The 24,607-nt window shown below is 37.2% G+C and overlaps 1 protein-coding gene across 3 annotated transcripts in view; it reads left to right on the top strand.

The window, feature by feature from the left end:
- Nucleotides 1-6,360: 6,360 nt before the first annotated feature.
- The window catches only part of LOC150075186 (galactosylceramide sulfotransferase-like), a 47,043-nt gene continuing 28,796 nt past the window's right edge, over nucleotides 6,361-24,607 (top strand). The window contains exons 1-2 of one of the 3 annotated variants that reach the window (XM_090388642.1): nucleotides 6,361-6,489; nucleotides 23,108-23,189. In XM_090388642.1, coding sequence (XP_090244768.1) covers nucleotides 23,157-23,189 — 33 coding nt within the window. In that variant the 5' untranslated portion in view covers nucleotides 6,361-6,489; nucleotides 23,108-23,156. Of the gene's footprint in view, nucleotides 6,490-6,776; nucleotides 6,857-11,438; nucleotides 11,578-23,107; nucleotides 23,190-24,607 lie in introns of those variants that run through there. The other 2 variants (XM_090388643.1, XM_090388641.1) reach the window with 2 other exon arrangements.

Raw genomic sequence — 24,607 nt, 5'->3', positions numbered from 1 at the left:
GCTCATAGACAAATAAAAACAATAGAAACTAGTAGCAACGGCTATTAGTAAAAGGGTCAACTCTAGTAAACAATAGCGCGGTGGACCATGTGTTGTCAGGACACTTCTTTAATCTGTGACACCTGAAGAGGATAATAAGGTGGTAAAAACGGAACAAATGCTGGGAATTAGATGGAAGTCTGGCTCTGGCTGTCGGTGATGGCAAGTTTTTAGATCGTGGGAAATTAGTCTGCTACAGTATAACTATTAGCGGCTGACTTCAAAAGGTACAGACAGCCTGAGAAAGTTTACAAATTTCTTAAAATAAGAAGTTAGATCGAGCAACAAGGAATCAGCTTGAGAAAAATTAAAATTAGCGAATAAGAAGAGAGAGAAAGTTGATAAAATGAGTAAGATTGGTTAAACAGAAAACTAGAGCGGCTTTGACATATGTAGGCGGTACAGAAAAGGGGATGAACAAAAAGTGAGTGAAGAGGGAGAGACGGAGTGAGATCCCTGAGTTGAGATTCATGTGGGTGTTTATGGAAATGAGTTAGGGGAAGACAAAGTTTAGATTCTCGTCGGGTTTGGGAAAATGAGTTAGGACAGACAGTTGAGTTTTTTGTCGTGTTATAAAATGTGAGTAAAGAGGCAGATCCCTGAGTTGAGTTATGTGGGTGTTTAGGAAAATAGGTTAGTGGGATTCTAAGTTGAGTTTTTGTTGGTGCTAGGGAAAATGAAATAGTCAGCGGACACAGCAGTCGAGATTTTCGTCGAGATAAGTAAAATGAGTTAGTAGCATGGACAGTTGAGGGTTCTGTTGTGGTAGGAAATATGCGTCAGTTAACAGTGGAGTGTTTGGTCGTGGTGGGAAAAGAGAAGAGTAGCGCCCTGGGAAGTTTTCTTCTTAAAAAGGTTCTTAATAGGTGGAGCGGAAAAACGAGGGTAGCTCCCTATGAGTTTTTCCTTGTGATAGGTTTTAATAAGGTGGAGAGAAGGGGAGCGAAATCCGCAGAATCAGTAGCTCGAGAGAAAGGAGCGAAAATGCGAAATTAGTAGCTCGAGGAGAAGGAAGGAAGCAACGAATGGAAAAGGATAGAAGTAGCCCGAATAAGGTGGAGAAAGAACGCCAGTCCCATGCAGCAAAGAGTTCCTAAAAACTACCTGTAACAAATTCAGGTGTAGCAGATGAAGGAGATCCTCAGTGAGCCAAAAAATGGAAGTTTGAAACCGCCCCGGAAAGCAAAGGGAAGAAAAAAGATAATAGTAAGTACTGTAAGTTAACAAAGACTGTTAGTAAAACAGTACAGTGATTAATTAATGAAAAACAGAGATAGCACTAGACGTAAATTGATAAATAAATTATCTCTTAAGTAAATTATATATATACTAACAGAGTTAATTAATTCAAAAAGGTTATTGTAAAATGCAAGAGAAACGGAAGATAAGTAATGGATTAAATTGTTGTTCAAATGATTATAATATGTTAGAAGGATAATAAAGTTTATAGTGAGAATCTTTGAATGTTTTAAGGATAGGTAATTGAATATAGTGTTTGTATTAATGAAAAATTGTTGGTCCAACTGAAGACTAATAACAAATAGAGACTTTAGGAAAGTTATGATTGGTCTTCAGTAAATTGTAACAGAATGGTGAGAACACAGAGTATAATGATGAGTAGCATATTGATTGTTAATATAAGAATAATATTTGCAAGGTATCCTATATTTAACTTTGTATGCATATTACATGTTTTTTTTTTTTTTATTCAATTGTATATTATGTTGTATATATGTATGTAAATAAACTTTGTTGTTGTTATTAAATTGTGAGTTTGTTATTCCTGAGCACTCAGCCTTTCCGAAGGGAATTATACACAATTGAGAAGTTCCCTCGAATCTGGAATTCTCCTGTAAAGCAAAGTCAGGTGCGTAAGTGGGGGAAATAAGAATAAAGTGGATAAACACATAATAGGGAACAAATAAAAATAGGAATAATTAAATAAATACAAAATATATATAAATCATCATCTTTTATGCCAACCTGCACTGGACCAGCGTGGCAGATGTCGCAAAATTCCGATTCTTTCCATCATTCAGTCATTCTAATACTATCCAAAATGACACTGCGTATATAACTATTACTGTTCTGTGCGTTGGAGTTATTCAGCAATTTTGCTTCATTACAGAAGTTACTTAAAAACAACGATGCCTTGCCCAAAATATCTCAGTGATGGTAAAGACGTGATGAATGACGTAATAACTTAAAACAACGTTTTTCAAGTCAGTCTGATCAGAGCTTCCCTGTATAAAAGGTAAACTGCAGCCATTATCAACCTACTGCAGGATGGAAGCCTCCTCAACAATTCATGTTGAGGGAAATGGACCATAATCTGCCACGCTGGTCCAGTGCAGGTTGGCAGATCGACCGTATTTAGTAGTCAGGGACTTGAACCCCAGTCTACTCTAGGAGCGTGTGCTACTGCACTCCCGTTTCTGACCACTCGGCTACGGACGGCTACAAATGTCTGTTCAGGGAGTATTAAAAAAACAAAAAATCGGAACCACTGTGATGATACTACTCTGAATTTTTTAAAAAGTATTAGCATTAATTAAAAAAGCAATTATTAAAAGCATTAGACAAAACGGCTGCAAGGAAGTGCAAATAATATTAATTTTCGAGCATACTAAGTAAAAGATATATTAATGAGAAATATTCTTTTTATGCCTGAAAATTTCAGTGCGTTTATCAGTTATTGCTGACAGTCGGCTGTGTCCCCCCCACAACAGGTAATTACTATTGTTTAGTACTTGAATAATAAAAACACATCTGTAATTATGTCACTTTAAAATACAGTCTGTCCTCGTATAGCACGATAGTTGTGTTCCTAGAAACCCTCGTGCAATGTAAACAACAGGCCCTATGGGAAAAGTGGGGTTAGGTGCCGACCACCCAAGATTGAACACACATTTGGAACCAAAACATTACCAAACACAATAAATAATCGGGTAATTTTAATCGTTATAAAATACTTACGTATTTTATAACGATTAAAATACGTAATAAAAAATATAATATATATTTTTTATTATAATATAATAAATAATAAAAAATAAATATTTTTTATTATTTATTATATTATAATAAAGTATTTTTAGTATTTTTAATACTAAAAAGTATTTTTTAAGAATAAAATACGTATTTTATTCGTAAAAAATTTATTATATTAAATAAAATAGTCGTAATAAAATACTTACGTATTTTATAATATGTAAGTCGTAATAAAATGCTTATGTATTTTATTACGACTATTACGTAATAAAATATTGCTAATGCTTTTGCTTCTATCGTAAGCAAACTTGTTATTCGTTTGATTTTCTATCCAAAGAGATGACAGCCGTTCCATCTCTTCCAATTCTTGTGTCTTAATCTAATGGATTTTAATTACCCTTTGAGTTGTTCCCGCTATGAAAGTTGTTTTTATTTTCTCTACATTCTTTGTAATTCTCGGCGTTGCCTCATTTAGGTCTGTAGCACGTGCAATATCACATGGTCTTTCATTTCGCTCAAAGCGTTTCACAATTTCATATTTTTTCTCTATCGACAGAGGCGGACTGGCCATAAGCCTTACCGGGGAAACCCCGGTGGGCCAGTGTGATTTTGGCCATAAACCATAGCATGAGGCCACTATAAATTTTCCCGGGTAAGAATTTTTGACCCAGTCCGCCTCTGTTTATCGATATTGCTTTTCTTTTTCTCTCTCTGAATCTGCAGTGTCTTAGCCAGGACGCTTCCTTTTCACACCTTTTAAGTATTTGACTAATTTTTAGGGAATAAAGCGCAATTACAAAACTAGGAGGCACGCTTAATACACATAAACAAAGCTGTGCGCGCATAGCAACTGAATAAACAACACCGTAAAGGCCGAGATACACTATTAAGAACGATATTAGAATACACTGCTGGCTTTAGATGTTAATAATTCTCATAAAACCCGAGATTCAGAAGCTAGAAAGACGTTTACACCATCGTTCTAACCAGCGCTTGAAAAAAAAACTCCAATGAAGTAAGAAGGCTACATTATAGTCAGTTTATAAAACAGTTATGCTATTACTTATTCATTCTAGATATTCCTGCTTGATTATATAAAAAATTAGTAGTGTATATATCAATCAGAAACTGTCTTAGACTAGTTTCCAGCAAATAGCATCCTAGGTGAGCTATGCAGTGCCCCATGCTTTCTTACATTCCCAATTGGTACCCTACGTGACCGCCTATTTTGCCTATATGGAGGGAGGATGGGTGAAAGGCAAGTACAAACTTAAATCTTTATTTATCTCCCTAATATCTATCGAAAAATTTCCATGGGGTGAGCACTTTGTATGATGAAAATCAGAGTTGTACTACTAACAGTTTTAGCCTTCACGAAGGACACATTAGGCAACAGTTTCTTATTACTAATATCACTGTAATTTTATTGACCGTTACTATTTGTTCATGAAAGCTACATGCTTGCACTTGATAAGGAAGTAACTACTGGGACACAGGGATTCACTCCCCGCATGAAATGAGAAAATCTCTATCCCATGATTCACCATAAAGGAGGTGAGGAAAAGAGGGGCATTGTTTTATTTGCCATTCGAGTCTACGATTAGTTGTTCCTGGCGATGTTATTATGGATAATAGCTTCTTTTTTTTACAAAATTACTAATACTATTTATATAGATGGGTGGTTAGAGAGAGGAACGCTTCAGCTGTGGACATTTTAATCATCTATATGCATGTATTCTCTATTTGATTTGCGGGATGAAAATTCCACGCAACCCACCTCCAATTGACTTGGTCGCAAGGCGAAAAGAGCTTCTAAAAAGTTCCCTTGTCTCATCAGGACAAGAGAACTTCCTCATCTTCAGCCGGTGAAGGAATCCAACTCGAACCTTTTGCAGATAGTGTGGAAGAAAAGCGAGTGTCGCCGCTGTTCTTCCAGAAGTGAGGGCCTTAGTAATACCATTTATGGAAAAGCTAACGATAGCAAAAAATAACATTCGCTTTGGTATGCTTTCTAAAATCAAGAGGATGAAACTTTCTTTTTCTTCCCCCCCCCTCTTTTGACATTCATGGGTACCATTTTTTTTTTTTTTTTTTTTTTTTTAAAGGCATCACACTGCTGTTATTGGGAGTTACTAATGGTTATATGCCAGGCTTTGGAAGAATGGCATTACTGTCTGCCATGCTATGTTACTTGAGTTGTAGTAACCCACTTATCTCATAGATGAACACACCCCAGTGTGGTATCTTACTGTAACACTTCATAGGAAAGGGAAGAAGCATTTTTTTCCCCTGCTAACTGCTTGATCTTGCGCCTTGCTGTCTTCATACGCATCTTGAAATTAGTGTAACTATGTGATATCCTGACTGTCCTGATGTATTTCAATACATGTTAGAGAACTATTATTTTCAGACGTCATTCACACAAATTTTATCAATAGCGATGCATGAACAGTTCAAAATTAAAATAAGTTTCAGAAAACATGCAGTGACCTAAAATTCTTCTTTAAAACTGTACACACAAACTAAAAACACTAATCTATACGGTATAAGTTAGTAGAATTGATGGTAATTAACTGATAGTGCAAAAATAAACTTCTTTTTCCCTTGTTATAACATTGCCTTTCCACAATATTTAAATTACTGAAAGATCTGCGAAATTTCAGGTTTATATGACAACGACAGAGTGGTATTAAATAAATAAATGTCGAAGGATGGCTAGAAGTTTTACTTTTCTAGTAAAATGCATGTATTGATTATTTGCTATACGTAAGCAATGAGGGCCACTTTCGGAGTGGCATATCGCTTCATTCTGATGATTTACGGTTATGACTTCGTTATATAACGTTTTAATCATAAATAACACAGGTTATAAATACAAATCAGTAATAAACATAATGAGTATAAATGTTAAATACAGATTGGGTTTACTTTTGTTTTTTCAATGTTATTGTGGTAGAGCATGGCTTAAAAGCACGTTATAATCAGCTTCTGTTGATGTGTCATACCAGAATTCATAGTTTGTCGTATTAGTTATTACATTAATAAATTAGTTTTTGAAGCTTGAGAATTATTAATTAGTGAGTTTATATTAATTTAATAAATCCTTAAATCAATTGTAAAAAATTAAATGTTACTGATTAATGTTAAACTTCATTTTTTTTTTTAAAACAGAAATGTTATTTTTTAAGAACGTCTGACGAATAACGCTTGGAAAGGAAAGCAGACGACTGGGGAACATTCTGGTGATGCTGCGTAGTTTCTTTCTGGAAATAAAAACGTATAACATAAATTTAAGCGTATTAAAATATGCGACTTCTTTCTTCGACGCCCACCTATAAATTAAAATGCAACGGGCTGTTCCCTTATTTATATTGCTATTGTACTAAATTGCATTCAGGCTTACTTTCACTCGTACTGTTACCAGCATCCATTGCTATTATCTGTTGTCTCCAAACAGGCGTAAGTGTTCTCATTTTCGTTTGCATGCTTATAAATATACTATAAAACTATTATTAGATGTATGTTATTAACTGTGCAGTGTATCCTTATTAAATACTATGCTAATTAGGTTGATACTCGAACGACATCATATTTCTTTTGGATGTAAGGGTTGCTGTTGTAGCGAGGTGCAAATTAAAGAAAGTTTGTGACGCAACCCGGCCGCTGTTGCTTCGACACAAATGGTACTCCGACAGCGTTGCAAGTACGGCATCGTTACTAAAATTTGCCGGCCAGTAACCTCATTGAAACGAGGCAATTTTTGCGGTGAGGATTTTCCAGCACCATTTTGTGATAACAGTATATTTGTAGTTATACGTGCTTGAAGGTGAGATAGGTTGTATTTGTTATAGTTAAATATTTTGTCGAATTTATTAATTTTTTTTGTTATACAATTCGACTTTGTATGACTTCCACATTTTTAAAATTCTAAATTAGTTATTTAACGGAGCTGTGTTTTATTTTTAAAAACATAAATACTGTATTTACAAACCTCCTCGAGATCGCAAAAGTTTAATGTAACGGTGTTTTCTTTTCTTTTTATTTTTTATGAAAGAGAAAAACAGTAAGGGATCTTATGTTATCTAAAATCAATAAAATGAAACATTTTTAGCATAATTCAAATAATCATACTGTAGTTCCATCCGCAGTAATAGCTACGCCGTTTCTAGTTGCGAATTATCATCAAGTGTGTGTATGGGGGAGGGGTATAAAAAAATATTTTTTTTATCTTCGCTGAGATAATTTTAGTTTGCCCTTCTTCGCATTTCTTTAGTGTTACTTATTTGGCATTAGTACTATTTTCCCCTTACTTTTATTGGCCGTTACTATTTGTTCATGAAAGCTATATGCTTGCACTTGATAACGAAGTAACTACTGGGACACAGGGATTCACTCCCCGCGTGAAATGAGAAAATCTCTATCCCATGATTCACCATAAAGGAGGTACCTTGGGCTGATTAATGAAATAGGCTTAGTCCTATTTCTAAAAGTTTGCAGGGAGAGGATAACGTACTGTACTTCATTTTAGTCAAATGAGTTTTTGTTGCTTGTTTTTCCGAAAGGCAAAAAGCTTATTTCCTTTTCTGAAGTAAATATGATGAAATGAACACCAGCATACAAAAAAGTATAAAGCTCGCTTTGCTTAGGTTGTGGGTATAAATCTGGAAAAAAAAAAAATAAATAAATAAAATAAAAAATATATATATCGCTAGCAAAGTGTAAAGCTTTGCTTAAAAATCAGTAGCCATGCTAGAATTCTGGGGGGGGGGGGGAAATGAGCAGGTGAAAACTTTTAAAGAATAAAAAAACAGAATATTTATTAAATAAAACTTAACGTATTAACCCCAGGGGCTCACATTAGTGAGCATGGGCTTGTCAATTCCCTTCTCTTGTTTCTGTCTCTTTCGGGATAGCATACGTACTACCATATGTATGGCGAACTATGGCCATAGATGTCGATGTGACTCAAACAAATCACCAAACGAACAATCTCTCTTGGGGTTATTCAGATTTTTTTTTTTTTTTTTTTTTTGCTGGTGCAGCAAAAACCTCAGACTTCCTTTGCACCATATGGCTGCTAATAATAATAATATTGCCTGAACAATTGTAAAACTTTAAAAATAATAATAATTAAAAGAGACTAACGTACCCCGCTATGAATTTAGTCTGCGTCTGTCAACTCCATATTCCTTCTTATTAACTTTTATTTTATTTTACTCCTGAGGATAACGGACGATTTATAAAAAATTCTCAATGACAAAAAAAAAAAAAAAAAAATTGCAAACCGGCAACATTCCACCTACAGCAACCTCCTAAAAGTAGCCATTACTCACTTCGGTTTTTACAGTAGGATCAGAAAATGAGATCATGCGCAATAACAGATCTTATTTTAATACTACGTGGTGTAATAAATTTTTCTTGTTTCATTTCTGAAAATGTCACTGCTGAGCAATGAATCTTATATTAGTTGCATACTATTAGCTGCTGTCATGCCTGCAAGGCCTTGATTTTCGTTTGAGAAAGGCCAATGTCTTTAGAGACCATTCAAAAATCGTACAGCATGGGTTTTAAAATTTTTTTTAGACTCCCCTTTTCGGCCTCTAATGATGAAACTAGTGTCTTGCATAGGAGAACGGCACTTATAAATGTAACCACTGTATTTAGAATGGATAGAACAGAATTAATGGTAACGTTCCGAAAGGATTTTTAGCAACCATTACACTGAAATTTGCGAAATATAAAGGAAATTGGAAAACATCGGAATAAGCAACAGCGACCACCCACACTGAAAACTATACGTAGAATGATTGATGACGCCAAGAGTGTCTCCTAATTTAGCTAAAAATGACTTCAGCAAGACCACAGCCACGCTTTCGCACCAGCAAAAAGCCACAACTTTCAACTACGTCTGCGGTTCCAGACTTGGCGAACTCATCCTATACAGGTGACCTACAAACCCGTATTTCATACAACTTTCCATTGAGAAACAATTTGCGTGGTCAGATTTGAAGCTTTTATTTTCTTTATCACAATTAAGTGTTAGCATTATTTAGGCAGGTGCATAGTGGGTAATTTTTCCTACGTTATGGCATAAACAGTATATCTATTTACTGTCCGTTCATTTTACCAGAACTTTTGCGCAATAAAAATCAATTAAAAAAAAAAAAAAGCTGCCAAACTTACGCTCATTTTAATACGTAAATTCTCATTACAAATTGAATTCGTTTTGGTAACGTGCAGTTTCATTTATTAGTAACACCTTTAGCACTCTATAAATAGAATATTACAATGCAGAACAGCAATAATTATTAAAGGGGGGGGGGGGGGAGTAGCGTACGTCGTCAAACTAGCAGATTTTCACACACAAAGATAAAGCGATAGCATAAGTTTTTTTACAAACTGATAATACTATCTCTGCAGGTAGGTGCATAAGGCCTTGAGTGGGTTGAGCAGGTTCAATTCTGATGGGATTCTTCCTCTTGCTCAGATTACGTATCTGAGGGGGCATAAATTCAAATTTAGGAAAGACAGTTGTAGAATAGATGCGCGGAAATTTGCCTTTAGCCAGCGGGTAGTTTGCTGGAACAGACTTCCATCTGTTGTTGTGTAAGTTGATAAATTCGAGTAACTGGACAAACTTTTATAGCGAATAGATGTGTGAAATGATTTTTTTTTTTTTTTTTTTTTTTTTTTTTTGGCGTTAAAAACGTTTTTACTGGCGTTATTACAAAAATCTTGTAAAGAAAAACCGTCATGCGAAAAGCGTTGCGAAAATTTATTCCTGTTTAATTTATCTTCTACTGAACCAAATTTAATGAAATTTTGCGTGGAGCTTCATCTTAGCTCTATACTAGAGGAAGAACATTCAAACCGCTGAAAATTGCAGTAGTTTTTACAGGATAGTGGAAAATAAAATATAAACATGTGATCAAGGACATTTTATCACGGAATAATGTGGACGTATAGCATATCGTTGGAAAGCTAAGAAATTTATAAACAGAAATATTAAGGTTTTAAGATACAAAAAACTTTCGGAAACTGGGAAATGCGTTAATTCGAAACGCATCTAGTTTCAAACCACCTGGTATTTTCAGATTGAATGTAATTTCTTTCTTTACAATTAAACTCTGAGGCTGGAAAATAGTTGTGCACATTATGAAAACATTCTTCAACTTGGGCATGTCATCAGATCTCTCGATAAATACTACACGTAATTGAACAACTAGAAATGGTGCATTTAGTCGTAAACTCTTCAATGTAAAAATTATATATTTTGCTTTAGTCATCACAGACCAATACTTTCAGTAACCGATATGTTAATAAAATAAAAACATTGTTATATTATTTATCCATGAATTTTATTAATTTCTGAAAATTAAAACGTTTTTAACGCCTGCCGATGACTCTTAAATGTAAAAATAAATTGACATTTGAGTCATAAATATGCTAGCGGCAGGACACATTATGTACCTGGTACAGAATTTATTTTTATTTATTTATTTTTTTTTTTTGGGCTGTTAAGCTTGCTTTCTTGCATCACATGCCTCCATTACTACTGTAAGACATTTTTAGTTACTTTTTAGCTCCGGTCAACCGTTTAACTCTCCATTAACTCATTGCAAAAATAAAACAACTGATAAATAGTAATAAAAACCTAATAAATAGTATATTTTAAAGTAGGCTGTTGGTAATTTTCTATCCAAAATTTCAAAGCTTGCAGAGCGGGTGCGTATTTATGAATATATATTTTTTAAAATATTTTTTCTCTCCTTGTATGCACTCTAAAATAATTTTCATGTTGGACGTAGTTATTTTAAAAAAATTGTGATTTTTACACTGCAATTTTTAGATGTTCATAACGCGTCCGTAAGTGGATATTTCTTGTTTAAATTTCCGTTTCCATGTATGTGTGTATTTATATAAAGTGTCTGGCTTGTATCCATCACTGAATCAATATTTTAATTTTCAATAATGTAAAAAAATAAATGATCAGTTGCATCATTCGTGAAAGTATTTAATTTCAGATGTAATGGAACAGCAATGTTTTATAAAATTGCTGAAACGCTGAGAATGTCTTTCATATACTATATCTGCGTATTTATTTTGCCCAAAATCGGCACGAATTTGGTCTAATTCCATCGTTAGTACTAACAAAAATGACTCAACATAAATGAATAAAAACTTCCATGAAGCTTGAATTCAATACGTTCGGGTCGAGTTCAAATTAACAAACAAAGCAACCGGAAATCACGTGACTTCTTTCACAAGTCTTATAAGAAAAAAAAAGGGGATGTTGACAACAAACCTACGTCCCACTATTGTAGCCTTATTTGTACGTGTTCTGCTCTAAATTAAAACCTGCGAGACAAGGTCTGGGGAGAGAAGCTATGACACTGAAACCTTGAGCGGCCAGTGCTATAGAAATTATTATAAGGGCTGCCTTGTTAGGGTACAATACACCGGCAACCGGATAAAGACTGCTAGTTATCATTTGGGCGATATTCATAGTTGAAGTATTAACTGTTACTACGCCGAATAGCATTTGAGGTAAGTGTGTGGAAGGCTGTCATATAGTGACAAAAATAAAACGTGTTCAGCAGTTAATGTTAGTAAAATTTGATACTATTTTGTTATTTGCATTTCTTTCTGACGTTATAACCGGATCCTATGACTGGATTACTCAATCTTTTATAAACGATGTCTTGTTTACTTTTTTGAACCATCGGACGGTCTACAATTCTATTTCCAGAAACTGACCAAGGTAGGTAGGAGCTGACGATCGGATAATTGAGGCTGTTATGTTATTGTTGTTATTTGGTTTTTAGGAGCATTAGCAACTAAGGCCATATTGCTCCGGGGATGTGCGGTGGTCATTCCCTGACCTTTCCGCATCCTCCGTATTTGGTGGTGACGGGCTCGAACCCCGGTCTAATCAAGAAGCGTGTGCTACACACTGGTGCTCCTTCCCACCTGGCTACAGAGGCGCCAATAATTGAGGCATGGAGTGAAATAGGGTGTACCCCATACCATTGGGTGAATTTCGTGATGAGTTTGGAATTTAAGAATTTGGTTAACTTTTGTTGTACATTCCAATGTGCTTCTAGGGTTTTTCGCTTTGTCCTTCTCAAGTATAAGTTGAAGGAAAAGTTCTCAATCCTAGATGATGCCTAGAACCTTATGAATTTGACCCTTTTGAGAATCAAGATTCTGATGGGAACAGCGAATTTCATTTTTTTTTTTTTTTTTCCCTGTAAACATCTTGTTTTAGAAGTGTGTGTATATATATTATTTATTTTTTTTTTTTTATTTAAGAAGTCAGAAAAGCGATGTATTTTAAGCGATTGGAATGAATAAATAGCTTTATGCAATCTGCATAGGGAGCGTATTTGATTTTGCAAAAAGGAATGGTTATGCTATAGCATGGAACATCTCCGCCCCACCTATAGGAGTCTAGAGGCATAAAAGACAGCCCTTTTATAATGAATTCTTTCAAGATTGTAAGTTCTCGGAGATTCGAAACTGCATTCCGTGAATGGAAGAAGTTTTAGAATGGCAATATTATCCCAAGTGGATTTAACATCGAAGAGCTCCACTAATTGAGCTGTTATCCAGGTTTTGGAAAAGTCGTATAGGCAGGTTGGTAGTTATGGAGTACCCTAGTAACAGAGCAAGGGTAGTTTGTTTCAAGCAGTGTGCTGTAATCACATCACATTGTTTCAAAAAAATTGGGCTGAGTGTTGTTTTTCGAAGGCTTTTAATATGTTTGTATTCGATTTAGACTTATTCTTTATCTTGTGTATCGGTTTAGGATGGTTTTGCCAAAAATTTATGGAGTATTTGTTCTCAAAACTTTGTTATTAGAACCTGCTCAGTCAAACTTTTAGGCAACTCGAAAATATGATGAGAGAAAAAAAAAAAAATATATATATATATAAAATAAACTACTGTTTTTAACTTGCAAAACTAAGTGTAGTTTATTTTATTTTTTGATAGTATCATAAAGTACATAATAATAAAACTAATAGTAGGACGTTTGTAAACAAACGAATTTTTCGGGAGTGCAAATGTACTCCTTCACCCTTTCTGGTTTCCCTAATGCCTTACTTCATACATATTTAACCAGTTTGCAAAGTAAAAATTCAGGGCAAAAGCCTAAGACAGCTGGAAAATTTACAGACATAAGTTAGTGCAATACATCATCATTACTCAGTAAATTAACCAAAGCTATTGTAATGGAATCGCTTCATTACATCCCATATTGTGAATGCCTTTACAAGGAGTTCTCCTCTTATATGCACTTTGAATAAGTAACTCTTCCCCAGTAGAGAATATTATTATTGCTTATTCTTAGTAGATGCCACCAAAACGGCCGTTTCAGTATATGTGTAGGGATGCAGTGCTCTCTAACGTACAAGCTCCTAAAAGTTGGAGAAAAGCTTAAGAGTTAGCGGAAAGAAGGATAGTAGGAGACCAAACTTTATTCCGAAAGAAAGGAAAGGAGCCACATCTATTTTACTCACACACGCTCATTTATACCTCGAATAAGTAACGTTTCCCCAATAAAAAAGACTATTGTTACTTATTCTGTTTAAATGGATATCAACAAAACGGCCGTTTCTGGACTATTTGGCCTTTCATCGGTGGGTAGGTGCCAAATCGTGTTTAATAATGGTCGTCTATGGGAGGGAAAGCGTTGCTTATTCGAAGTACAGCCGAATCGGCAACAAAATCGTTGTGAAGGCATTCGCAATATGGGATGTAATAAAACTGTGCCACTGTAATAACTTCGGTTAACGTACTCCGTATAGACATGATCTATTTGTACTAACTTTTATGACTATTTTCAAAGGTAAATGGCACATTTCTGCCTGACTTTGCGGGGCTGTGTATACACAGCGGGAAAACATTTCGAACGATGACACGAAAAATACGATGATACTTCGTGACAGCAAGTCAGATCGCTGTTATCCACATGGAAGTAACCGATTTACACTTATTAATGCGCAGAGGACAAGCTGTTTTCAAGATAAGGCATGTGATCAAGGGCCATGCGGATTTTTTTTAAAAAAAAGCGTACTTGCGATGTATAATTAATTCCTAATTTTAATGACTAATTGAACGAACACTGCCCGACTATTGTAATACGAATCACAGTAGATTAGTTAAATATGAAGTAATTTATATAATATTATTATTCAGTTTAAGTTTTGATTTCACCTCTTGTACAGCTGGTTGGTAAGAAGGATGTGCATAGAATTACAGGAGGGCCTCGATTAACGCGATTAATTCGTCCCGCGAGCGCATCGCGCAAAACGGAAACGCGTTAATCGAATATAATAACCAATAGGAAACATTATAATTGGTCCTTGACCTTCTGGAATGTCCATAAAGAATTTTAAAAATAACTTTTTAACTATATACAATGTAAAAGATAATGAAAATAATTATGGAATTAAATGTTTATTGCATAAAACAGCGGTTCCCAAACTGAGCGCCGCGGAATATTTTAAATTTTCGAGGGAAACATAGCGATACTCGACATCTGTCGGACACCGCGCGAACTACTAGCTCGAGGTAGTTCAGTTCCAGCATTTCTTATTAAATTTTTTGGACCTAACTACTAAGCGGAACTGTTAGTTATTTCTTTTGGTCTGAGTGCGCCTTGAAAAAATTACTGAGACACTAAGAGCGCCGTGAACCGAGAAAGTTTGTGAACCTCTGACATAAAATACACAATGAAGAAATGACTGTTGCGGAAATATTTGAACAGTGTTGACTTTCTCTTTTCATCAATCAATTTCCGATAGCCGACAACAATCTTCTCTGGGCCCTGGCGAACTAAATATCGCAGAGAACATCAAACCTTTTGTTTGAGGTTCTATGCGATACGAAAGATTTTATCTAATTCTTTTACCGTTATCTCCTTCGCGGTAACTTTTTTTTTTCATCTGGCTCATTTAAAAATTTGAATTTTTATGCATTGACTTTATTAGCAGGAGAAAACAAGTAACACTTCTTCTTCCAATGGAACACACCGAGGCGGGCAGCAGGCAAACGTTTGTTTATTGACCGTACTACTGGCGGTAAGCTTAACGCGCGATTCAAATCTTTTTCAACTATCGCATAAAAAAAAAAAAAAATCGCGTTAACTGGAAATTTGCATCATGTAAAGTGAAAAGTGGTATAATTTTTCAAATAGCGTTAACTGAACGCTATTTGTTTGACTGGAGTTGGCATAGTATAAGAATACTCAGTATATACACTGAGTGATCACTGAATTATGATCACCTACCTAATATTTCGTAGGTCCTCCTTTTGCCCTCAGTACAGCAGCTATCCGACGCATTGATTCAACAAGATATTGGAAGCGTTTGGGAGGTATGGCCAACCAAGCTTTGTGTAATGTGGTCAGCAATGCAGGTACAGAGGTGATTGGTGTATCCAGACACCTGATATGCCTTTCCAGTGTCCCACAAGTGCCATAAGGGATTGATATCGCGAGAGTTCGCAAGCCAATCGATATGCTTTTTTTTTTTTTTTTTTGTAGTTGTTGGCTCATTGGCTTCTGTGGCCATACTGCACCTCCCAAGGTTTTTGCAGTACTTTGATCCAAGCCCGAGACCTTTGTATTTCCAGGCAGGCACTTTACCCACCCGGCTAGCCCCGTCAGCAATCGATATGCTGGAAGTCAGAACTCTGCTCCTTAAACCATTCCTACACAAGTGCCCGATGCCTCGGCGCATTGTCATCTTGAAGACGTCATTTGGGGAAAAGTGCAACATAGCAGGGTGTACAGTCAGCAAGCAGTTGATGATAGCGGAGTCCAGTGATACGTTGTTCCACATGCACCAGGGGTCCAAGTTCCTGCCAGTGAAACATGCCCCACACCATACAGCTGCCTCCACTGGCCTGCACTTTTCATACCATGCATGATGGATCAAGAGCCTCATGTCATTGATGCCAAATTCGTATACGACCATCTACGGTGTTGAATAAATAACGTGGCTCATCCGACCAGCACATTTTCTTCCAGTCTTCTAACATCCAACTTGCATGCTCTTTCCACCAGGCAAGTCTTTTATGGCAATGAACCTTGGTTAGGAGAGGATGCCATAGCGGTCATCTGCTGGTATAGCCCATATGTACAAGCGAGTGACGCATGGTCATGCTAGATATTGTTCCGGGTTGGCCCATGTTGTATTGGGTAGTCAACTCTTCAACAGTGCTATGCCTGTACGAGTCGTCGATCTTGCACTCGCCTCTAATATCAACCTTTCGCTGACCTTTGCAGTTTTGCCATCGGGTTGTTGTTTGACCATTTTAACTAGGTGAGGAAACTTTGGGCCTCAGCAGGGGTCCAGCAGCTAAACGACCAGATGAACAATGGTACACAACACTACACATGTACAATATCCATACACTTTAAATCTGGCATTTCCAGTGAACTGGTACACCCACAATGAAAACTACACGGAGATGGGAGAAACCCCTGGTGCTGTCTGACACTAAATACACTTTAACTATGCTGGCTCTGGAACACCCCACCAGTTCAGCTGTTTGGGAAATCGAGGCACCAGCTCATCGAGCACCCACAATCTGTCCTTTATCAAAGTCCGATAAATCCTTCTTTTTACCCATCACGCTCAGAATTTTACTACCTACTGAACCACTGACACCTTATCTATGCTGTGTAGGTAGACTAACTCCGCACTCTCCTACCTCACGTGGTCAATAGGTCGCATTCAGTTTTCATAGGGATGGTCATAATTCAATGATTACTCAGTGTATATTAACATGAGGGCAAGGGCAGGCTGTCCTGAGAGTGCACTGCACCCGGGCACCAAACCAAACTATTATTTTAGGCCACCCGAATAATTAAATGCATCTGCCGTGCTGTGTGTCTCATGTCTATTAAATGCATGTGTTCTATGGTAGATTTGTCTGTTTTGCTGGGGGAAAAAACCTTGCTATCTAAGCATGGGCATCAACGTTCAAGGGGCACCTGAAACTTTCATACATATGAAGAAAATTTTAAAGGGTGCGCCACATACCCTAGGAATGCCACCCATGAGGGAGACAACTTAGGTGTGAATATTGTATACATAGGAAATTTAAGTTTATAATAGGAATTCAGTTATACTCTATTAAAAAGACAGCCAAAGTCTTCAAGTACAGAAGCTTGTAAATGTGATGGACTGATAGATGGAGTGATGTGATCAAAGCCTTTGCCTACAGTGAATCCTGACAAGGATTCACTGTAGGCAAAGGCTTTGATGCAAGTTTTCCAGGATATTCTTCCTGTATTTCTTGCCATCCAATAGTTTGTTGGGGTCAATTTGCAGCTTGTTGAGAAATGTTCAGTAATATTTGTTGGGAACATGTTTCTAAGGCAGACAAGGTTGGTAAGAGTCAACCCATAACATTGTTGCTCTCTAGGATGGGTACATGATGCTATGATTTCTTGCACGTTGAGATCAAAGCATCATGTATCCATATTTCAACGATCTATCCTATTAGTTGGTAGTTTCACACGAGTGATGAGGTTCTTTTCCAGAATTTTGATTGTTCATGTTTGCATCTAGTATAGATCTAGAAATGGTGAATGGGTTACCATGGATCCTGTTCAACCACCTCAGAACCCAATATTCAATTGCCAGGAATTTCTTTGCAATACTTGTTGGGGCTGAGGACCATAGCTCAGATGTGTATAAGGTGATGGGTGTGAGTCACCTTTCAATGTATTTGCAAATGAGGGATGTATTCTGACAACCAACAAGCTGCTGGCAGATCACCCAGAAGGCTGCATATGTTTTTGTTCTTTGTATATATGAAATGGTCCTGGAAAGTAAGGTTTTCATCCCAGGCGAGACCAAGATCCACATGGGAAGAAATGGTGACTTTATTGCCATTTATTACAGCTTGAATCTGCTTCTTCGTGATAGATATTTGGGAGGACTTTTGATTAAGTTGGAGCCTGCCATCTATAAGTAATCAACAAGTCAATTAATTTGTGCAGCAGTATTTCATCTCTTTAACGCTTTTCATAGCATCAGAGATGACAAATAACTTCAAGTCATCTGCATAAGAACTGAAGTTTGTAAACTTTTCTAGGAATGGTTCTAAGATGAGTGTGATAGATAACACCCTGCCTTGTGGTACCCTCTTCTTACAGTTGTCATACTCTGGTAGTGACTATGGGTTATAATGAGTATCCTTTCGTTAAGGAGGGTGCAGATTAAAGAGTCTGTTGCCTTAGAATAATTCTTTAATATGCGCAGCATTGTTTGAATTGATACATTGTTGAAAGCTTATTTTATGAAAAAAAAAATTGTCTATTTTAGATCTCTTACTGATGGCACGTTGAATCCCAGTGTGTCAAGCAGGTTTGTTATAATAGATCGGTGGTGTGGAGATGTGATGGCCTGTCACCGAAGCAGTGGTTTATTATTGCAGGAAGTAACAGCTTTTCAAAAATTTTCAGGAGGGAGCATCCATTAGATACGGGACGAAAATCAGTCAACTTTGCACTTTTTTTTTTTTTTTTGGAACTGTTTACATAGTAATTGTCCATAGAGTTGGGACAGTCCCAGTTTCTAATATGCACTGGAAAATATGTAACATGATTTCAACAATATAGATCGAGGATATTTTGATTGCAAATATCCGACCCAACAGCAGCCTTATTTGGTAAGACGTTGATAACATTAACTGTTCCTTAGTGATGGTGATTTCTTACATGGCCTGTGGGGGCAACTTCCATATCAGGTAGTAATCTGGTAGTTAGTAATTGCTGTTGATCTCGGAAGGGCTGTTCAGCCCATTTTGTAAACTTTGTCCGTGTCAAACCTATAGTTTTGTCTAGGCATCCAGTACACTAGCTTACGAAAGCATTCTACAGGCATTTTCATCCCTGCTTGCTGCATCGCTGTCCATAATTCCATTGCATTATTGAGTGGAGGATCCAAAACTCGAACGGACCTTTCCACAGCATCCCAAAGATGCTCCACACTGGTGAATGGGGAGGCCATTCCATGGCAGGTAAAACCTGCAGAATGCTCTTCGAACCATGTTCTAGTCGCCATGGCTCTGTGGGGAGGTGTATTGTCCTGCTGGAAGAGTCCATTGCCCTGTGGGTGCATGACCATGGAGGGATGCAGATGGTCTGCAAGGATGGACACAACCTGGACCATTCAGAGATGCATCTAGACATACCAGAGGTCTCAACATGTGCCAGCTGAACACGCCCCAGACCATTACAGACCATCCACTTGCCTGAATAGATCCTTATGACGGATGCATAGCTTCATGCAGTTTCCACCAGATTGCACCCTCCCATCTGCTCGAAATAACTGGAAACGGGATCATTGGACTAGGAGATCTGTCTCAAATCATCCTAGGTCCAGTTCCGATGTTCTTTTGCCCAGTTGAGGTGTAGAGTCCTGTGTCGTGGTGTTAGCATTGGGACTTTGGTGATCCAGCGGCTAATGATCACCCAATCAGTGGGTTTGTCCACTAGCGAGGGGGGTGACAGCATAATATTTCCCAGGAACCCATGAATTCTGTCCTTTCAATGTATGTACTTAGACAGTTATCAGTCGGTGTTTGCTGGACTGGTTGATTACCAGCTAGCTTCAGTATGAAGAATAACACTTAAGACTAATATTGATTTGACTGCCACAGTGTATAGACAAAGGTGTATGCACTGTGCCTACCTAGCCTTGCTATATATTGTATAAATTTATGCAAGATTTTCTTCATGGACTTTCATAGTTCTTTGTTAATTTTTATAATACAAAGAAAAATAAACGGTTATATATATTTTATTCATGGGTGCTATGGCATGTTGTTTATTATGAATATTGGATGATGCTGTGGTTTGTTCACTAGTTGGGAAATCCTAGGTTTACAAGATGACAGGGTGCAACACAAATAGTGGTTTCAACATGTGTTCAATTCCTTTGTTTTTATTGCGATTAAACTTTTTAAAGAGAGAGAGAGAGAGAGAGACTTCTTCCCCATTTGAACTGTATTCCATTTCGAGTGTTTATTATTGAAAAGACAAAGTTAGGGGTCCAAGCTGTTTCTTTCCGTAAATGCTTTATTGCATCATGGTATTCTATGTTTGCAGCTTAAAATTTGAGATTGTTCAGAGCTTCAAAAATGTCGAGTTATTCCAGTGAAAGTTTAAATTTGTCTATAAATGCATGATATATATAAACTATCATATTAGGGCCATCCCACAACCAACTCATCTGCATGTGTGTAATATGTCGACGAATTAGTGTTTTCTGGTTGATTTGCCCGTTTTGCTAGATGGAAAACACCCCTTTCCAGAGGGGAAAGAACCTTACCATCTATGCCTGAGATCAACTAAAATAATTCAGCCACAGTGAAAGAAGCCCATAAAAGTTCCTCGGGGTCATTGACAGGAAACGCACGATATCACTTCTTTCTTCTGTTGCATGAGCAAAATTTCCACTTCTTCGTCTTTCAGTCTGAATAATCTTGAACACATGTTCTCTTTTGAAAATCTGTTATACTTTTTTGGTGCGAAACAGAAGGGAATCTGTTTATGTTATTTCTGTGCAAAGCATGCTCCCTGACATCTTTGAAGGTCAAATTCAGCGAGTCATGTAAGTCATCTGGAAGTTTTAACAGCCAATGCTACCCTGTGTATGAAACAGTTGTGCTGTGATTAATGCAATTTTTTTTTTTTTTTTTTTCTTTCACTAATGTCAGAAATCTAGAGTGAAAGCCAAGCATTGCTGGCATCACCTGTAAGTGTACATGCACTAACCACCATTTTTGTCAAAATTCTCAAAATCATTTTTGCAGCAGAAGCCTTTGTGTCATCATTTCCTTCAGGTGGGAGAGTTCTTCTTTCAAAGTCTCATTTTTAACATGGACTGTGAAAGAACATAGACAATCTGGAAGCACTGTCCTACAATGCTCTGTGATATAGTTGCACTAAAGCTGTGAGCTGCAGTGGTTTTGGCCTCTTTCACAGTCACGATATAGACCGTGCAGAATTGCATGCAATTCAATTGGAATTAGACTACATATATATACACTGTGCTGCCACTTTATTAGGTACACCCTGCTGTGCGCACATATGGCATATCCCACAATGTTGCAAGTCACATGACCACAGTTGTGGATATAAATGCAGCAGAACCTTTCTAGTATCAGTTAAGCATACACACTGTAACAAGAATGGGGAAAAGGAGTGATCTAACGGACTTTGAACGTGGCATGGTAGTAGGTACAAGATGTGCTGTACAAAGCATCTCTGAAACAGCAGTTCTCCTGAACGTTTCGTGCACAGTTTCAAGGGTGTAGCAAGAATGGTGCAATGAAGAGAAAACATCCTTTCAGTGGCACTCCTGTGGAAGAAAATCGCTTGTTGATGAGAGAGGTCAGAGGAGGATGGCTAGCATTGTGCAAGCAAACAGACAGGCCACAATGTTGCATATCGCGTCAGAATACAACCTTTTGTGCGCAGAACAAAATATCTCAACGGACCACTAGTAATACTTTGTCACGAATGGGGTACAACAGCTGACGGCCACATCGCGTACCTTTGTTATCAATGAAGAACAAGAGAGCACGCCTTCTGTGGGCACAGCAGCAGCACCAGTACTGGACTATTGAGAATTGGAAAACAGTTGCTTGGTCTGACAAGTCAAAGTTCCTGGTGCATCATGTTGATAAAAGGCTCAGAATTTGGCGAAAACAACATGAATCCATGGACCCGTCATGTCTGATGCCTGAATGCCACATCGTTGCTGACCAAGTGTATCCGTTCATGTTGACAGTTTATCCTCAGTTACTTCCAGCAGGATAATGTGCCAGTGCAGTAAGCCCGAATCGCTATGGAATGGTTCCAGGAACATGACAATGACTTTTCTTTGCTGCAGTGGCCCGCTCAGTCCTGAATCTCAATCCTGTTGAACATCTTTGGGACGAGCTGTTCGCTGCAAGCCTACACCTCCGTCGAATCTCAAGGAACTGCGTGACACACTCATGTCTGCATGGTACTCCATTCCTGCACAAAGTTTTTGGCATCTTGTTCAATTCATGCCTAGATGAATTCAGGCTGTTTTTAAGGCTAAAGGAGGCTCAACACACTACTAAGTAGGTGTACCTAATAAAGTGGCAGTACAGTGTATATATTATTTAATACAAGATATGTTATATGGTAAACTTGAGATTAAAGCTTGTGTGAAATACTCTGCAACTTGAAGTGCAAGATGCCTTAAGTGCAGTTACTGCCATCCAGACTAACTTCTCATCCTCCATCCCATTGCAAAATAGATCCAACAAAGTTATGCCACTTCCATCTATGCAATTAATCAACTGCCTTCTAATTGACATTTGGTCATGTAGGCATCTCTGGAAGTGGATGTGCAGAGACCACTAGTCACAACTGTGGCCTCAAATGAACGATAAATTCCTGCAGATCAAACATGAATCACAGCTAAGGGAATCAGGCTTCAGGCAAACTAGGGATGAATTGATTTTGGCAAGATTATGTTAGCCATTCCAATCTAACACACTATCTATTTATGGCAGGAAGCCAGTGGTAGAACAAAGTAATTTTGGGCCAAAGGCAAAATATTAAATATGCAATCCTCCTCCCAAATTATAGAATGCCTCTAGCTATATTTCTATATGGATTGTTATGACTTTGATGTGCCTGAAGCAAGTGGCCATCCACCCTGCCCCTGTTTTGGCACTGGAGAAAGCCCTCCTCAATGTACTATCTGTCAAATTCATTTAATAAGCACAGCACATACATACTGACTGCTCCTAGTGGTGGACTATTAACCCTGCTTTTCAGACTTTATCCATTCTGGAAAGCAATTAACTTAAGGGTGCCTAACCTGTAAGTTGCATGGAGCCTGCTTCCTCACATTGTGTGGCCCATGGCTATGTAGGCAGCCTTCAATGTTATGGATCCCCTGAGTTTAAAACTAGCATGTCACAAAATACAGTATCACATTGACTTTTGAAAATATCTGTTTTTAATCTTAGTTGATTTTTCTACATTGCTTTCTCATGTTTTATGTATCTATAGCTTCAATTTCAAGAGATCAGATTATAATGGAATGTGATATATACTGAGTATGCAGCAACTGTTTAATGCAGTCAAGATTTTTGTAAGTACTTTACTTATTTCCTCAGAATGTAGAAATATTATTATTACTATACAATACAATAGGAATGATATTTGTATTTAATTATTAAATAAAAAAAAAAAACTAAATGTAAATAACAAAAATTAAATTCTCCTTTGAAAAATGCATAATTAAGGGTAAGGAACAACCCACTTGCGTGACTAGTCATGCAGCCTGTGACTTTCAGTATTTTATCTGTTGTGCCCCCTAGCCTAAAAAAGGTTGGATGCCTGTGCATTAATTCTATTAAATGTTCTTGGAAATGATAAAAATGTTTATGAAATACTCTGCTACTTGAAGTGTATCCAACTATGTAATCATCTCTTTGTTATCATAGCATTGAAAAAGCATGTTCCACAAATAAATCACATGAACAGGGACTGTTTAGTCCAGGAGGCCTATATGCTGAATAATTCCTAGTACAACTTAATTTATCACAACAGTAATGCCAGAAATTTTGTCAACATTTAAATGAATTTGAGCTTTTGATCAATTCAGCTAATTTTGATGTAGTTGGGCTTTTTAAGACAAAGTGCCACTCAGCGATAAGAGACTAATTTCATTTTGGTGAATATTATGTGGTCAGGAGAAATAGGGAAAGACAGAGGAGTGGGGTGAGGATGATCCTTCTAATCAGGAACTTAAAGGCGACAAGAATATCCCAAGTCAGATCAAGGTAATGCAAAAGTTGAGCCAGTGTGGTGTGAAATAACTTGCAGCAGAGGGAAAGATGTTGTTACAGGTATATTATGTATAGGGAGTACAACAAAAATCTCTTTAGGCAGATTGAATGCATTTGCAAGTATGATTGTGTCATTATGAGTAAATTCAACCTTCCTCTTATAGAGTGGAATATATGGACCATAAGGGGGGGAGGGGGTTGAAAAGTTCATGGCCCGAGTATGAAAGGGTAGTGGTACAGTATTAAAATTTCTATATTCAATGTATAACACTTCAAATAGTAACCTACAAAGTTTCAATAATGTCTTTTTTTAATTACAGGTCCTGACTTTAACAAAGTTGTGTGAATGAGGAAAGATGGGTAAAATCAATTACCATGCAGCCATTCAATATTTGAGAAAAAAGGAGACTAATGCCAAAAGAAATTCACGAGGATATGGTTACAACACTAGGGAAGGATGCCCTTTCCTATTCCATGGTTAAGAAGTTGGCAGCAGAATTTAGATGAGGCAGGGAAAGCCTGGAAGATGATCCACACCTGCAACACCATCACTCCAGAAGTTGTTAACAGTGTGCATGATCTGGTGATGAATGACAGTTCAGTGCATTTCCAACAAACTAGGGATGAAGTGAATGCATGTACTACATAATAACAGAGGTTCTCGCTATGAAAAAGGTGTCAGCATGATGGGTCGTAAAGTTGTTGATAGCAGATCAAA

The sequence above is a fragment of the Mastigoproctus giganteus genome, chromosome 14 (assembly GCF_048544385.1).
Source record: "Mastigoproctus giganteus isolate SK-2022 chromosome 14, ASM4854438v1, whole genome shotgun sequence".
Lineage (NCBI taxonomy): Eukaryota > Metazoa > Arthropoda > Arachnida > Uropygi > Thelyphonidae > Mastigoproctus > Mastigoproctus giganteus.
This window is presented reverse-complemented; position numbering and strand designations above follow the sequence as displayed.